This window comes from Cetorhinus maximus, chromosome 1, assembly GCF_964194155.1.
Source record: "Cetorhinus maximus chromosome 1, sCetMax3.hap1.1, whole genome shotgun sequence".
In the NCBI taxonomy this organism is placed as follows: domain Eukaryota; kingdom Metazoa; phylum Chordata; class Chondrichthyes; order Lamniformes; family Cetorhinidae; genus Cetorhinus; species Cetorhinus maximus.
The window spans coordinates 63,413,739-63,431,527 of record NC_135879.1 but is presented as its reverse complement, the minus strand read 5'-3'; the positions used below and the strand labels follow the sequence as shown (position 1 = coordinate 63,431,527).

At 42.9% G+C, this 17,789-nt stretch overlaps 1 protein-coding gene across 3 annotated transcripts in view; it reads right to left on the bottom strand.

Annotated features, from left to right (window-relative positions):
• fhip1aa (FHF complex subunit HOOK interacting protein 1Aa) overlaps positions 1–17,789 on the bottom strand; it is a 250,298-nt gene that overhangs the window by 17,141 nt on the left and 215,368 nt on the right. For all 3 annotated transcript variants that reach the window (XM_078541265.1, XM_078541270.1, XM_078541273.1), the window contains exons 9-11: positions 11,419–11,621; positions 9,277–10,353; positions 6,274–6,452 (exon numbers count right to left, since the gene is read on the bottom strand). In XM_078541265.1, coding sequence (XP_078397391.1) covers positions 6,274–6,452; positions 9,277–10,353; positions 11,419–11,621 — 1,459 coding nt within the window. The remainder of the gene's footprint in view (positions 1–6,273; positions 6,453–9,276; positions 10,354–11,418; positions 11,622–17,789) is intronic.

Here is a 17,789-nt window from a genome sequence, read left to right as displayed (position 1 = left end):
TCTGAAATTCACGCAACAGCTCGTAGATCAGTTCTCCTGGATCTGCAAGGAGTTTGGACTGACTATCAGTGTCAGGAAGTCCAAAGTTATGGGTCAGAATGTAGAGACTCCACCTTCCATCAACACTGACAACCTCACTCTGGAGGTTGTTGAAAGCTTCACATAGCTTGGATCAACAATTACCAGCAACCTGTCCCTTGGTGCTGAAATCAGCACCAGCATTTCCAAGGCTGCAGCTGTCACGTCAAAGTTGAGAAGCAGAGTGTGGACCGACAGCAAACTAACCAAAAATACAAAACTCCATGTGTACCAGGCTTGTGCTCTCAGCACCCTCCTTTACAGGAGCGAGGCTTGGACAACTTATGCAAGTTAAGAAAAGTGGCTGAACAGCTTCTGCCTCTGCTCCCTCAGACAAATACTGGGTTTCTTCTAGCAAGCCAGAGTGCCAAGTACACTGGTGTATAGGGAACCCCAGCATGTTTCTCCACTTGAGTCTATGGCAACTCCATTGCCTGGGTCATGTGAGCTGAATGAGCAACCGCTGCATCCCCAAAGACATGCTCTATGGTGAGCTTGCTATTGGCACAAGACCAACTAATCACCCATGTCTGCGATACAAGATGTCTGCAAGTGAGACATAAAGCTGACCAGGATTGGAATTGGTGCATGGGAAGGCTTGGCTGCTGATCGGACAAGCAGTCAGGAAGGGCATGGAAAAAGAAGAGGACAAAAGAAGCCAGGAGGAAAAAACATCAGTCGACCTTAGACCATCTGTGCCAGCTGTGGAAGGTAGTACCACTCACGAATTGGCCTCTATAGCCACAACAGATGATGTTCAATTCAGGAGTGACATACACCCTGGCTGCAGTCCGTGGTTTCCCGAGATGGGCGGATGTCAATCGTTAAAGGTTGCATCAAAAGTTGAAAGCAAGTCTTGAAAATATCAAACTTGGCGAACACGTACAGGTCAAAAGAAGTTGCTTCCTTTTAACTGTGGTTATGAAACAGCACCATTTATGTCACATATTAGGGATCTACATTACACCACTACTGCCAATTACATTCTTTCATGTTGCTGTGTTTACAGAGCACAAGAGAATATTAAATAAAGGCTGAACAATAAAAACACAAAAGGACTCAATTTTCGGCACTATGGTGGATACTATTTTGCCTCCAGATGGTGTCTGCACTATGTGTAAATACTTCTGCAGCACTGATTTATCACCAGGTCTGCTACTTTGGAGCTCAATGCTCCAGCTAACACTATCCCTCAAACATACACAGCTGAACACATGAAGGACATTCCATGAGTACTATTTAAAAGGGTCATCAAATTAGTTGCTGGTTGATTTCTACTGGCACTTGCTGTGATTGCGGAAGTCTTTGGTGGTTTCCAGAGTTGTTTGAAGCTGAAATGTACAGAGAACCTTTTTCTTTGGCAGCCTTCCATCTCATGAGACAATAGTTTGTGCCTTGGTGGTCAACTCTGTCAAACATCACCTGGTGTGGCTCAGGAGCCCCATTTTGGCATGGCTGTCTCTGCTGCATTTGCTGCCGATGAAGACAGTGGGCTGAGAAGGTGTAGGGTTTGCTGGCCTCTGTCTTCTTTGGGCTCTCTTCTCGGTCACCTCAGCTTTCCATTTCTCCTCGCCTCTTTCAATGCCTTTCCAAAAAGTCAGTCCAGAGGTAACGGCCATTGGCAACTGTCTCCCAGTTGTCTATGTCAACACCCAACATCATATCTCACTTGCATGTGTCCCTGTTGCAGGTTGTGACCCAATGGCCATTTCACTGTAATAGCACTGTAGGTGTACATACACCAGAAGGACTGCGACAAATCAAGGCGTGGCACACCTCCAACTTCTGAAGAGTAATTAGGAATGAACAACAAAACGCTGGTCTTACCAGCAAAACTTACATCCCATGAAAGGAGTGAAAAGGTCTTTGGGTACAGAGCCATCAGCCATCCAATGAACAATGCTGAGCCAGTGCAGATGTCATTGGCTTAGTAATGAGTATACACTGACAGAATTAGCACAAAATTGGCTGTCATGACTGACTGTGTGTACAAGCTGTGACGATTGCAGCAGTGCTAATTGCTGTGAAGGTGAGGGCAAATGTGAGATATGAGTTGTGATTGATAGAGGTTGTTAAGATATGGCTTTTGAAGATACATTGACTGACCTTGGCCACTCATGTGAGGTCATTGAATTTTATGCAATACTGCATCCAGGCCTCCAGGGCTAGAATCCTGACACTGATTGCCATGACTATCTGGTCCCATCACTTTTGCAAAGTTTGGAGGATAGCCTGGCTGCCTGTGAACAAATGACATCTCTCCTCCTCGTACCTCCACACCAAGGTCCCCAATGCAGTGTCGGTAAATCTTGGAGTCTGTTTGGGCTCAGGGGCCACTGGTGGGTTCAGAGGCGTGCGAGCTTCTCACATGTTATATTCCCTGCTCAGAGCATGCAGCCACTCAACAGCACACTTAATGCTGGCTACACAATACAATCATTTAACAGCACTGTGGGTGTACCTATGCCACATGGGCTGCAGCGGTTCAAGAAGGCAGCGCTCATCTGCACAGGGTTTGCATGCTCCCTGCATCAGAAGCAACAGGTGTGGGTTAATCACGTATCATGATATCTGTGCCCATTTCTCAGCCAAGGCATCTCCTGCAATGGATCTGTTTTGTGGCTCAGCCACTAAGAACAGTAAGATTATCACAGGATTCAATTCTTAAGTTAGCTGATCTCAGCTAGTAAAGTGGTGGAACATATTAACCTTAATGTTCCTGAAGGAAACAATGTTTGGAGAATTTGGGCAGTTTTCCTGTGCCCAATCACAGCTGGCTTCTGCTGGAAGTGACACATACTTGAACATTCAATGATCAGGGTCAGGCTTATCTTTAATACAGTTTGTTAAGTCATAAAGGAAGTTGAGAGTTTCAGGTCTACCTTAGGTATTCCCTTAATCCAGCAAAGCTGCTTCCTCCCATAAATACTCCAAACACATTATGTCCAGGACTGAGCCCATACAGCCCAATATCTAATTATAACGTAATAGCATGAAGTATAACAATAGGATCTTCACCCTTAAGATCTGAAATTTTTTAAAAATTCATTTACGGGATGTGGGCATTGCTGGCTAGGCCAGCATTTGTTGCCCATCCCTAATTGCACTTGAGGTGGTGGTGGTGAACTGCCTTCTTGAACTGCTGCAGCCCACTTCTGACCTTATGATGAATTAAGGTCATTGATGAAGCAGCTGAAGATGGTTGTGCCTAGAGAGTTCCAGGATTTTGACCCAGTGACAGTGAAGGAACGGCGATATATTTCCAAGTCAGGATGGTGAGTCGCTTGGAGGGGAACTTCCAGGTGGTGGTGTTCCCATGTGTCTGCTGCCCTTGTCCTTCTAGATGGTAACAGTCGTGGGTTTGGAAGGTGTTGTCTAAGCTGGCTTGGTGAGTTCCTGTAGTGCTCCTTGTAGATGGTACACACTGCTGCCACTATGCATCGGTGATGGAGGGAGTGAATGTTTGTGGAAAGGGTGCCAATCAAGAGGGTTGCTTTGTCCTGGATGGTGTCAAGCTTCTTGGGTGTTGTTGATGCTGCACTGATCCAGGAAAATGGAGATTATTCCATAACACTCCTGACTTGTGCTTTGTACATGGCGGACAGGCTTTGGGGAGTCAGGAGGTGAGTTACTCACTGAAGGATTCCCAGTCTCTGACCTGCTCTTGAAGCCACAGTATTTATATGGCTAGTCCAATTCAGTTTCTGGTCAACAGTAACCCCAGGATGTTGATAGTGGCGGATTCAGTGATGGTAATGCCATTGAATATCAAGGGGCAATGGTTGGATTCTCCCTTGTTGGTGATAGTCATTGACTGGCACTTGAGTGGCGTGAATGTTATTTACCACTTGTCAGCCCAATCCTGGATATTGTCCGGGTCTTTCTGCATTTGGACATGGACTGCTTCAGTATCTGCGGAGTTGCGAATGGAGCTGAACATTGTGCAATCATCAGCGAACATCCCTACTTCTGACCTTATGATGGAAGGAAGGTCATTGATGAAGCAGCTGAAGATGGTTGTGCCTAGGGCACTACCCTGAGGAACTCTTGCAGTGATGTCCTGGAACTGAGATGATTGACCTCCAACAACCACAGCCATCTTCCTTTGTGTTTGGTATGACTCTAAGCAGTGGAGAGTTTTTCCCCGATTCCCATTGACTCCACTTTTGCTAGGGCTCCTTGATGTCACTCTCGGTCAAATGCTGCCTGGATGTTATGTCTATTGCAGAGTCTTGAAATGTGCTTCCTGTGTATTTTTATTGACAGACTGCAACATATTTGTTAAAATGTTTTATTTTACAAACAGCAAGTGAACATAGAGTAACCTCACAGAAAGTAGGCATAAGCCTGGAAGAGTTCTGGGACCAAGTAACTTTAAAAGGCCTAGGGCAGGAAACCCCAGCACTACTGGGCTCACACAGGATCAGCGCACAGGACAAAAAACGTCAGCAAGATCACAAATTCATGATTTAAATGAAAATTTGTTGAATTTCCAGAATTACAATCACCAAAATGACAAAAAAAATTCTACTAAAACACCAAAAGCAAAAAGGCCAGGAATGTGGCCTTCCTAATATAAAACTCTTTTAAATGACAGTCCCCTTCCCTTAATTGGGACTAGTGAAAAGGAATTTTTAGTACAAGACAAGGTCAAACCATACAATTTGTTTGCTTTTAAACACTGTTGTTTAAAGCTTATAAATGATAAAGTTTTGAGAAACTCTGGTTATAAACAAACACATTTTCTCCACTAAATTTTACTTCTTGCCAAAAAACAGGGGAATAGACATGTGCTGACCCCCTTCCTTTAAAAAAAAGATGCTGGCTGGTTCACCTTTTTGACATTGCTTTTCTTTTGAGGCAAAACTGACCATTTGCATCTTAATTTCTATGCAAATATCACCCCCTGTCTATGTGCCTGTTTTCTCTTTTGCTCTTCCTGCATTGAAAGGAAGTAGAAAAACAAGCCTTTCAACTCCTTCCTTATAAAGTTACCCCAGAGGCTTGTCAACCAAACCAATCACCCATCTCCTAAGAATATATTCTCAGCAGGCACTCCATGCTGTGAGGCACATGAGTAAAATCATCCCGTCACAATGTGTATGGGTGTTCGGTTAAGTCACCCGAGACAAAATAATGAAGTATTTCATATCTCCTAGTTCTATTGTAGAAAACAGTAAGGATAATGAGCTCATTACAGGACATCAAACTCCCTTCTGTTTCAGTGGTGTTTTCTTACCTGTGTACACTCACTTTGTCTTAAACCACAATAAACATAACTCGTTCCCAGATTCTTTCCATGGAAAAAGGAAATCAATAATCCCAACATGTGACATGCTGAATTTCCTGACCCTTGCCCCAAAGAACGTACAGTTCTCTTGCCACATAGGTCAGGAAAAAGTTGCAGAGGCCCAACTTCTGGGTTTCCACCACTTTTATATTACCCTGAAATTTCCAGGGCATTTTTTGTGGTGGGCAGAGCTTAGTCTGCACTTACAATAGGCACAGTTCTGTGTGAGCCATTTAAGTGAGGTGGGAGTGAGTGTTCTTGGTTACCTTCATAATTTTCCCAATCGCCTGTTCACATGACAGTGTGGCCTGTCATTTTCCCCAACCGCAGACTCTGAAACCCCAGGGAATCCACGGGGGTCCACAAGCAGATCCAAGGCTCACTGAATGGCAGAACAGACTTGAGAGGATAAATGGGCTACTTTTGTTCCTATGTTTCAAGAAGTCAATACACGGCTGCAACTGTGCTTCCCTTCCTTCGCTGGTAATATCCCCCTCACAGCAAATAAGCCTGGAAGAGTTCTGGGACCAAGTAACTTTAAATGGCCTAGGGCGGGAAACCCCAGCACTACTGGGCTCCCACAGGAGCAGCATACTTGAAACAAAATGTCAGCAAGATCACAAATTCATGATTTAAATGAAAATTGGTTGAATCTCCAGAATTACAATCACCAAAATGACAAAAAAAATTCTACTAATACACCAAAAGAAAAAAAAGCCAGGAATGTGGCCTTCCTAATATAAAACTCCTTGAAATGACAGTCCCCTTCCCTTAATTGGGACTAGTGAAAAGGAATTTTTAGTACAAGATGAGGTCAAACCATACAATTTGTTTGCTTTTAAACACTGTTGTTTAATGCTTGTAAATTATAAAACTTGGTGAAACTCTGGTCACCACAGCTGTACCTGATAGAGTGAGCGTACACTGGGCTGAAAGACCATGTTAGTGTTGAGCAAGAAAGAACGGAGGAGGGGCTGTGGATAACAAGCCAGTTGAGCAACAATCCCAGTAAGCAGCAAGTTTACGTGCAATTCATTTTCTGGCATATTCTCCAGCTTTGACAATAAAACGCTGATGAATGGTCCTGTAAACAGAAAGGTCAAATGAGTCAGAAGATACTTGCAGCAATTGGTGAAGTTATCACCTTGACTGCCAGTGACATTAAGTACTTTTAATAGGCTGCCTGATTGCACTGCTTATAAATCCCTCCTTAACAAAGAATTCTCATCATCCCACTCGCTATAATCTCTTGGCTCGGACACAAAAAATGGGACAGTTGAGCATGGCACTAGAGGCACCCTGTGACTTTGGAACCATATCCTAGCAGAAATCAACAAATACAAGAGAGGAAGAGACAAACTTAGAAGGGGGATGTCCCAGAGCATCAGCCAGCATGAAATTGCAGTCGGGGGCCAATCGCGGTCGGCGGTCCGTTTCCCGACCGCTCCCGGGCCCACTTACTGCGCCCGCCCACCAAGCTGAAAATTCAGGCCCTAAAAATTGTGGAAATAAAGCCCAGATGAAATTCTCTTTTAAAAAACACAGTCATTTCCCAATCTTTTAAACTGATTCCTGAGTAACAATTATTAGTGGCCTTAATTGTCTGAACTACGGACATTCTCTACCTTCCTTTGGGGAAGCATCTGGACAATTCCACATCCAAGACTTCTGGAAATTTGACAGTGGAAAATGGCAGTCATAAATAGTACATATAAGCATCAGTATATGTCACTCTGTTCTAGCAACTGGATTATTTAAATGCAATGCAGCGACACTGAACATAAAGGCTAAAGGTGGTGGAACTGAGGACTACGCTTCAATGAAGAAAAATTCAAATATCTCCACAACATGCACAGATTATAAAGAGGAGAAGCTCACTCAAGATCATAGTAGAGCAAGAGTGAACCAGTCAAACTGAGAATGGGAGCAGATATCCAACAATCAATTAAACAGGAAAAAGAGATCAGGCTCTAGGAGAGCAAGAATGCAGCATCTCTGTGTTCAGATGTTTCTTTAAATGTAGAGAACAGAAGCTGAAAGATTGCAGATTTGGAATAGACTTTGATTGTGGGAGTTTTCAATGCTTCCTTTGTAATGTTAATTTAGTTTTATTTGAGATTAGAGGTCCAATTTTAAGGAGCTAGGGCCACTGAATATTCATGCTTCCGAATGTATATGGAATTTCCAAAGCTTACAGCAAAAAGAAAAATTGTTCCCCTTCTGAAGGGTTTCTGGACTGCACCATGTTTCACAACACCATTGGAATGGTTAACGAATATAGTGAATTGTTGAGGCCCCAACACAGCTCCTTGCAGGAAGGATCCTGCCAATTAGAATACCCGCCCATTATTTCTACTCTTCCTCCTTCAGCACAGCCAATTTCTTAATCAGGTTGATAATTAAATAAAAACAAAAATAACTGGAAAAACTCAGCAGGTCTGAGTTAATAAATAAATTATCTGGTCTTTTGTCTTTGTTGTGTGGAGGACCACTTTGTGCACAAAGAGGCTCCATGTTTGCCTACAAATCTGCTACTTTAAAAGTAAACCATTGTTTGCGATGCAATTTGAGATTTCCCGTGGTGCTATGTAAAATTTTGCCCTCTATGTCATACAGCTGATTGTATTCTCCTGATTTTTAAGGCATCATAATGCATGAGACAGGTTAGATAGACCAGCTAATCTTGTCTAATGTTTCCTCTTATTCATATACTATAATACACAATACAAAAGAATTGAAATATTGGGCAATAACTACCGCTCAAAATTCAACTTCTCAGTGTTAATTAAGAGCTTTTTACACTTCAAGTTTCAATCCAAAATAAAAATTCTGAGAATACTCTTTTCCAAGATATTCACCTTGATATTGTTTGATTTATTATTTGCTTGTTTTCTATCCTTTAGCTTATCCCTTTGTTCTGAACACTTTAATCTAAACACTTGGAAACTACATCAACCATGACTGTTGGAGTGTTCAATAAGCTAATTTTCATTCATATTGAGATTCAAACTTGAGATGTACCTGGTCTGTATAACTCTGAAACTCAATGAATTGAAAGAAATGAAAAAAGCTTTGGATTTATGGAGCAACTTGCTTGAGCATCTCAGAACATTCCAAAGCAGTTTCAACTAATTAATTACTATTTATGTAGTGTAGTGACTGTGATATTATAGGAAATATGACAGCAAATCTTGCATTAAGCAAGTCCCACAAACAGCACTGAGAATCTGTTTTAGCGATGTTTATTGAGGGATAAATATTGACCAGGATACTGGGAACAGCAAAACAAAAACAGAAATACCTGGAAAAACTCAGCAGGTCTGGCAGCATCGGCGGAGAAGAACAAAGTTGACGTTTCGAGTCCTCATGACCCTTCAACAGAACTTTCTACTTAGTTCTGTTGAAGGGTCATGAGGACTCGAAACGTCAACTTTGTTCTTCTCCGTCGATGCTGCCAGACCTGCTGAGTTTTTCCAGGTATTTCTGTTTTTGTTTTGGATTTCCAGCATCCGCAGTTTTTTGTTTTTATCACTGGGAACAGCACCCTGCCCTTCTTCAACTAGTGCCATGGGATCTGTTACATCCACTTGAGAGTGCAGAGAGGCCTTCAATTTAATATCTCATCTAAAAGTCACTACCTCCGACAATGCAACACTCCCTGAGTACTACACTGGAGTGTCAGCTTAGATTTTGTGATCTCATTTCTGGAGTGGGACTTGAACCCACAATATTCTGACTCCAAGGCAAGAGTGCTCCAGGTGAGCCAAGGCTAACACCTAAATAAGCTCACTGAACCATCGGAATGACCACTCCTTAATGATGGTTGCCACATGCATGAAGCTCAGATGTAGGCAAATTGCATCATATTCAGTTTCCAAATTTCTATAAATTCTGTAAGTATAACATACCTGTGAATGGTGCTCCATGTATTCTAGCAGGATTATTGGAATACATGAGGTGAACTTTCGGACCAAATGGAAAAGTTATACTGTCGGAAAGGGGGGGCTCAGAGAACTTCTCAAAATCATCTTCCTCTTCTGTAGGAGTGCTGGGTTCAGATGAGTTCTGCTTCAGTATTACTGAGTCACCAGGATTAGAGTTTAGCTTTGCAAGCAGATCCTGATACTGTGAAAGGAAATCATCAGTCTCTACATTCAAGGTATGCTGGTTGGAACACTTGGACTCGGTATTTGATACATACGAACTATCTTCCTGTTTCTTTTCTTTTTGTGCAGGTCCCTGTCCCGAATGCTCCATTTCTGTGCCCTGCTCAGGCCTGACACTCTCGGCGGTTTGCTTCTCTGATGCAGTGCTCCCTGATGTGCTCTGCAATGTCCTATTGGCAGGCCCGTCTTTCAACACTGTTTTCTGATCTGCACCTTTCACACAGGCTGATCTTCTAATATTTTTAGCAGAACTTTCAACATTATCCTGAGCGTCTTTTTCTGCACAGAGTCTATAAACCATGACATCATCGTGGAAATCTGATTCCTCAATGTAAGAGCCTCTAATGATCATTAATGCACTTTTCTTCATCTCCTGAATGTGCTTGGGAGGATCTGATGGTTGTGTAGTGTTCCCAGTTTCTTGCGTAATTGCAAAAGGCAAATAAGGTTGCATGGAGTCTTCATCAGACCCTGGAGACATTCCAGTGTCATAGCTGTTGTCCCATTCCAGGTCCAGTTGCATTTTTTTCCTGGTGGAACTGGATTTCAACCTGGTCCTCCTGATAACAGAACTATGTTGGCCTTTAGCTGATGTTTTGCTGCTGAGTTTGCTGGTGTCCTCTGGCAATACCAAGGAAACAACTTCAGCATCTGGATTTTCCCCATCGTAAGGTGCAGACCACACTCTGCAGTTTTTCATACAGGCGGTGATGTTAACCCGAGCCTCCCACAGGTACTGCAGGTAACTGATATCTAGTGGTTTTCGGAGTCTGGTCCAATCCCCTGGAATCTGTGCACATTCCACAATTCCCTCAGAACCTGAGAGAAAATGGGATTGTAGTCAATACTATGGAGAACATCTAGTGATAAAGAATCTGTACACTGCACATTTTTTAAAAAATTATTTGATTCTCCCCAAAATTTCCTTTCCACTTTTGCAAAAGTGCTGTCTCATGTGAGTGGTACACTTCCATTGACACCAGGCATCCTCTGCTACCTCAATTATGTGAGAGTCTAGGTAGTTTCCGGTATTAGACATATGTATCCACAACCAAGGGGAGGTCAAGCAACCTCTTCTCAGAACCTGGGCTCCTCTGAAAAGAGGAGTTTTTGTCGAGCTGACCACTAGAAGGCGTGCCAGAGCAGCCTCATGAGAAAGGCTTCCTAATGCCTTTTAGTGGGTTGAGTGCCAATCTGCCTCTCCTTCAAGGCACAACAGAGATCTAACACTTGTTGTGTAAGGAACTGCCTAGCTTAAACCTTCTATGGTACATGCTTTGAACATTAACCATTGACCAGTAACTGACATAGAATCAAGTTTATTGTGTTTGTTATTATAACTACATTCTACTTTAGAAAAATAAAGTGAGCCATCTACCTTTTGCACAAAGTAGGATGATGGAACAAGAATGTTTCTACACTAAAAAAACAGGATAGCAGAACTGATTGTAAAATAAACAAAAACAGGGGTTAAAGGAAGTTTAAAGAACTAACAAGGGAGAAGTGGTGTCTCACAGTAATACATGCTGGGACCACTGTTAACCATCCACATAAGTGGTTGGACTCAGAAACTAAATGGATATATGCTTATGCTAGATCTGGGTCTCCTGAATTTGATGCTGCATCTCTGTATTTTACACCAATTCAATTTTATCTGAGTCACTGAGAACTTGAAGGATAAATTTATCCTGTTTGGAAAGTATTATCAGTTATCAACTCCTTTTGGCCATTTAAATTGTTTTCCTGCCCCTACACATTTCAAGGCAAACAATCTCTGTAATGAACTTAATGCCAATTCCATAAATGGATGCAAAGTTATTCTACAATTTTTACATGGTAAAAGATTGAATAAGGCAATACACCAAAAAAAATGTTTACTCCTACCTGCACTGGCAGTGTGGGATGGATCGGGGACCTTTGATCCGAGAGAGTAATCACCCTTAAGTTTTCCAAGGGTCATCCGGATACCAGAATTACAGCAGGCTGGAGTTAAGGCAAGCAACTTGGCAGCAGACACAGAGTAGCAGTCTCTTTCCTTCACTGCCCCACGCTGGCTCAACATCATGTGATTACATGGTATTAGATACCTGGAACAGCCAAGCCCTTTAATTAGTGATGTCAGGATACATATAAATTAGCTGTGAAACCTGACGATAGCGTTCTATTTACACTGGCCAGTAATGTGTCCTTTAGACTACAGCGTTGCTTCCAATGCCAAAAGTCCTATCAGAGGTAGCCTTGTAGAATAAATTATTCAAAATTCCTGTCATTGGAGGCAGCAAAATACTCTTGGAATGAAATGTCACTCCCTGACTGTAACGAAAAGTACTAGCTGCAACTACAAGCTACTTAATATTTGCTGCAACATTTGGCTTCAGATTCCCATTTTGGATCTGCCTGCAAGCAGGTGGGTCCCTCATGGCATCCCAATATAGGGCAACAAGGCACTTCTAATGTAAACAAGCTGATTCAGTCCTCCTGTACCAGCGCAATCACTGAATAAGGTGAAAAGGGAAAGAAGGTAAAAATACCCTTCTTCCTCTTCAGGATTTTCGGGTTTTCTTTTCCTCCTCCTTTGTCCTCTTACCACTTGTAATTTTATTCAATTTAAAGGATGCATCAGCATCATCCTGAGACTGGAACTTGTCAGGACTGACTCACAGGCACAAAGTCTGCTGTTAGTTTCAGAATAATTACATTTCTAAATTGTTCCAAAGATGCGAGTCCTTTTAACTGTTCAAAGACACTCTGAAAATTACAGCAGACTCAATACCCACAATGATGAGGAATTGCTGCTAGTTCCAACGGGAAAGAAAAATCTGCATTTATTTACTGATAAAATGGAACCACTTTCATGTCCCCTTGTATGTATAAAAAACAGCCTCTAAGATGCAAGTCTGTCTCAGTTATACTGGGGAACAGGCCTGGCAGCAATGGGTTGACTGCACAAAAGTTATGGATGTAATTTTAAAGTAATTGCCCATTTACAATTCTTAGACGTGCAGACCAACTTATGAGTTTATTCATCTGCCTGGGATCAAGGTCCATGTAGGCAAGGTTAGTCAGCAAGAGTTGCGTTATTGGCTTCTATAGCTCAGCTGACTTTTCAGTCCACCCATGGCCAATTGCAAAATGGCAGGCCTGATATTATGTGCCACTGGTGGGAGCTGTTTAGCTTTGCCACGAGTAGCACTTTCCACTATAAACATTCAGTTAAGCTATCGGCCAAGGAGAGATTTGATGCCTCCAAACACACTGGCATCAGTTCATTTACTTTAGATGATGTTGGTTTTAAGAAGCAAATTTGTAACATAAAATGGGCCTGAATGGTATGTTTCTGCAGCTGTCACAAGGAATAGTGCGCAACAATTTAAAACAAATATTACCATTATAATAGATTGCATGGGAATTTGTGTAACACTTCCTCTTAATAAATCTGCCTCTTACCCAAAATGAGCAAACGGTAGGTTTTTCATGTAAAACCAAAGAATTAGCTATTCTGCTGCTAACTTATCAGATTCAACTCATGCGATTTAACTATATAAAAAGGTAGGTCAATTTTAGAATTAATGTTTAATTTAGCTGAAAAGATTAATGCTGATTCCTATTGATGCTGCACCGGAATTGGAGATGGTAGATAGTGTTTTATGTGGAAGTTCTATGCAAAAGGCTATCGATGCACAATGACCAATAGATGAGATTGCCGTAATTGTGTGATTGTCAGATTCTTTGGTAGCAGATACCCAATGTAGGGACTAAAACTGCTTTAGAATTATGGAAATGCACTAATTTGTTTAAGCCTATTTTTGGGCCTGAAATCAGTGATGCATTGGAGCACATGCAAGAGGCCAAGCCTCCTCCTGAACTGGGTCTCGGGGCTCCATATGAATAATTTCGACAAGCTGCAGGCACCTATCAAACCCCCAGAGGCAGCTCTCTGGTTCACTGAACACCTGCTACAGTAGCCCTATAATAGGTCTTGGGAGGTGAACAAGCAGCTGGCAGCCTGCAGAGTTACACCTCCTCCTACCTCCACATCAAGGTAGGTTAGCATCAAGGTCACTTTTGGATCATTTGGTGACTTCCAACTTTGCCATCATCTTTTGCTCTGCAACCAGTTCTGCACACCTCCTGGCTCTTCATTCCAAAGGGAATTCCTCCATCATTGATTCCTCTATACTTAGATAGCTTCTGGACTTCAGTCATCCACCACACCGGTCTCTGAACTTGGACAATGGTACCTAGGTGCTCCACATTGACTCCACCTACCTACATCAACTTTAACCCACTACAGGACTTATGACTTTTAACTCTGTACTCGCGCCTATTGTCTCCTCTCTACTCTCCATACACCACTAGGATATTTGCATTCTAATTAATGGTATGTAACCAGTCTATGTTACTTAGGTTTCTCACATGCCCTTTCAAGTGCACACTTGGGCTGCCGCTCTGGACCTCGGCTCATCACATCCATTTCCACCTTACTATCTTCCTCCCACTTGCTACTTCTTTTCCCTCCAGTCCTCCTAGACCACTCTTCCCTGTTGTTAGGGCTCCTTTTATTTCTTCCCTCCCAGGTACTCCATTTCCCCAAATCTTCACCCTAATTGTTCAGTACTCCTTGACCTTCCTATTCTCCTGTTGCTATCTCAGGCTTGACTCCTTCCTAGAAAAGCCTACTCTGTGCCTCTCTTGGCATCCACTCTTAGGCCCATTGAGGCACATATCGATGCTCCTTGTGAGCAGCAACTCCAACTGCTCCATCCTACTTTCTCACTGTCTATTCCGCCCAGCACATTGGCTGGGGACTGAATTTGCCAATCTCCTCTCTGTCCAACTCACCCTTCCTAGTGGTGGGGACTCTCCCAGTGGTCCAGCTATCACTGCCCCTCTGTGAAGAAGATATAATAATTCTCATAATGTTATTGGAATTGATTGTAAAAAAGAGTAATAGTGGGATGTGTCTATGTGTCTGTGCGTGTGCCTGTGTGTGTGGGTGTGAGTGTGATTTAATTGAATTAGAGGCAGCTAGTCTGGGTGCTTTGATCTAAGAAGAGAGATTAGGTCCGAAATGTTAATTAGATAAACATGGGGAAGTTTAGAAACACCGGTGTCAAGGGAACATTTGCATTTTGAAATAAACCAGACTAATTGTTTTCAAATGAGGGGTGAAATGTATCACCTAGCCAGGTGAAGTTTAGAAACGGTGTGTTAATTTTTCCTGAAGATTACTGGTAAAATTTAGTGCTATGTGAGGGTTTTATTATCAGGGAGATAAAGTCCAAAGACATGGTGGGCAGAATATTGCTGTCGGTGTGCAGGGGCGGGCCTGACATTCCGATGTGTAAAATGACACAAGATGACGCCAGGCATGTGTCCTGACATCATCGCACATCATTTCGATATTGCGTTCAGCGGGCGTGCACCCACCAAACTGTCAAAGGCCTATTAAGACCATTAAGAAAGCAATTTACCTTATTAACAACGCTGTCCTTCCAACCTTAAGGTTGATGGGCAGGCGAAGAGCCCAGGCGGCCTTTGCATTTTCCAGAAAACCTCATCCCCGGGCGGAATGAGGTTTCCTGAAGGTTTTATAAAATTAATAAATAAATTGTGTCAACTTCACAAACATGTCCCAGCTCATGTGATACTGTCACATGAGGGGACATGTTTAAATAATTGTTTACTTTATTTTTTAAAAAACTTTTATTATTCACTTAATCTCCCTGAGGTAGCTCTGTGCCTCAGGGAGATTGCTGTGCTCTTTCGCGCACATGCGCGAAAGAGCGCAGGCCCCGACTCTTCCTCCTCCCCCCGCCCGCACAGGTAGCACCGAGCGCTACCAGCCGCGTGTTATGCTGGGCAGGCCCTAATTGGCCCACCCGTGTAAAATCGCGGCGCGCAGCCAATCGCGGGCGGCAATCGGCTCCGTGTCCACAGCTGCCCGCTCCCACCCAGCCCGCCTGCCATAGATAAGATTCTACCCAGTGAAACAATGGGTATTTGCATTCAAAGAGAAAGATATTTGTAAAGAAGGAACAAGGGCTGTGTGTAAGGGAAGGCATTTTTAAGACCTTACAAGTGTGTGAAAAAGCCTTCAGCATCTCTGCCTCAAGCTGCTGTCTTCAAAGGACTGAAATCAAGAGAACTCACTTGTAAGTCGACTTGTTCAGGGTATCATGTTTCTTTGCCTTGGTCTTTTAAAATCTATGTGTCTTACTGTTGCCTTAATGAAAGTGTAACTGGGAGTTAGATTGATTAGGGGATTTCCCTTATTAATAAATATTTACTCTGGTTTTATGAAAACCTATAAGACTCAGTGGTCTTATTACTACTGAATTCAAGGCACGCATCTTGAAATTTATAAATTGAAAATGAGCTGTGACAGTTGTTTCAAGTTTCCCTCTCGGATTTGAACAGCTCAGCATTTACCATCGGCTGTGTCATAAAACCCTCTCCATATTTCCCTCCAGAATGTCTGGTCACTCGTGAGCAAAGCCATTGTCTAGCTGGGTAGGACAGCACCCACCTAGTTTCACTCTTATCCATCTAATCGTGGCCAGACAACCACCATCAAGGGCTTCTCTTTCTGCTCCTTTAGCAGGATGTCCGGTGATGTCTCCTAAGGGTCCATTCTTGTCCCCCTCCTATTTCTCATCTACATACTGCCCCTCAGCTACATCACCCACAAAACACATCAGTTTCCACGTGTATGCTAACAATGCCCAGCTCCATCTCACCACCATCTGTCTCCACTCCTCAACTGTTGCTAAATTGCCAGACTGCCTATCCGGCTCCCAGCACTGGATGAGCTGAAGTTTTCTCCAACTAAATATCGGAAGGACTGAAGCCATTGTTTTTGGGCCGTGCTACCAACTCTATCCCTCTCCCTGCAACTATTGGAGGTTGAGCCAGGCTGTTTGCAACCTTGGTGTCATTTCAACCACATATCCACAATAAGACTGCCTATTTCTACTTCTGCAACATTGCCCAATGCCACCCCTGCCTCAGCTCTTCTGCTGCTGAAACCTTCATCCATGCCTTTATCATCTCTAGACTTGGCTCTTCTAGCGGACTCCTGGCCATCCTCCAATATTCAACCCCCATAAACATGAAGTGTCCAAACCTCTGCAATCCATGACCTAACTTGCACCAAATGACATTCACCCATTATTCTTGTGGTTGCTAACCTGCACGGGTGTCCAGTTAAACAAAACCTCGATTATAAATTCTCATGTTTGTTTTCAAATCCCTGCATGGTCTGGCCCCTCCCTATATTTAATCTCCTCCAGCTTTACAACTCTCCAAGTTATCTGCCCTCCTCTAATTCTGGCCCCGTAAACACCCCCAATTTTAATTGTTCCACCACTTGTGGCCATGCTTGCAGTTGCTTAGGCTCTAAGCTCTGGAATTCGCTCCTTAAACCTCTCGGCCTCTCTACTTTGCTTTCCTCCTTTAAGGCACTCCTTAAAACCTACCTGTTTGGCCAACTTCTGGTCATTTGACCCAAAATCGCCTTATATGGTTTGGTGTCACATCTAATGTGTCACATTATAATGCTCCTGTGAAACACCTTGGGACGCTTTATTACATTAAAGGGCTATATAAATAGAGATTGTTTTAGTTGGCAGCTTCCATCAGCTCCTTTAAAGATTGCTGATTAGACCACAAAAGGAACCAAAAAACCTCAGCTGAGCAGACCTGGTGCAAGCTCAACTCAGCATTCACAAATTTCTAGGAGAGGTCCTGAAAAAACACACTAGGCTCCTTATTAATACATGTAAGGGGCCCAATGCCTCTTTTAGGTGTTGTCAGGGAGCACTGGACTTCACCTGACCCAATATAGCATTGAACCTGTTCCAGGCGCCCTCAGGAAATTGGTGCTTTTTGTCCTTCTTTCGGGCACAAGAACAGAGCACAATGGAATCCAATTCCTCCCCTATCCACACCCTCCCTTCTTCTGAATAAAATTAGCTTTAAAAAGAATCTGAAATAATTACATGTGTAGTTAATCATATATTAAATTCACTACGCCTTACTAGTCTCTTTCTGCCCTCTGAAGAATCTTTTGAGAGAAAATATTCCTTCAAAGAATGGCTAGAATTTCCACAGGCAAATTACACCACAATTTATACCAGGTCAGCGGGGTTTCTGTCAATCTTCCTGTAATTTCTGTAGAAGTTACAGCGGGAGAGTGATGCAAATTCTACCCCAAGGTCACCAGCACTTAGTCAATAAATATTATCTGCAGTGTT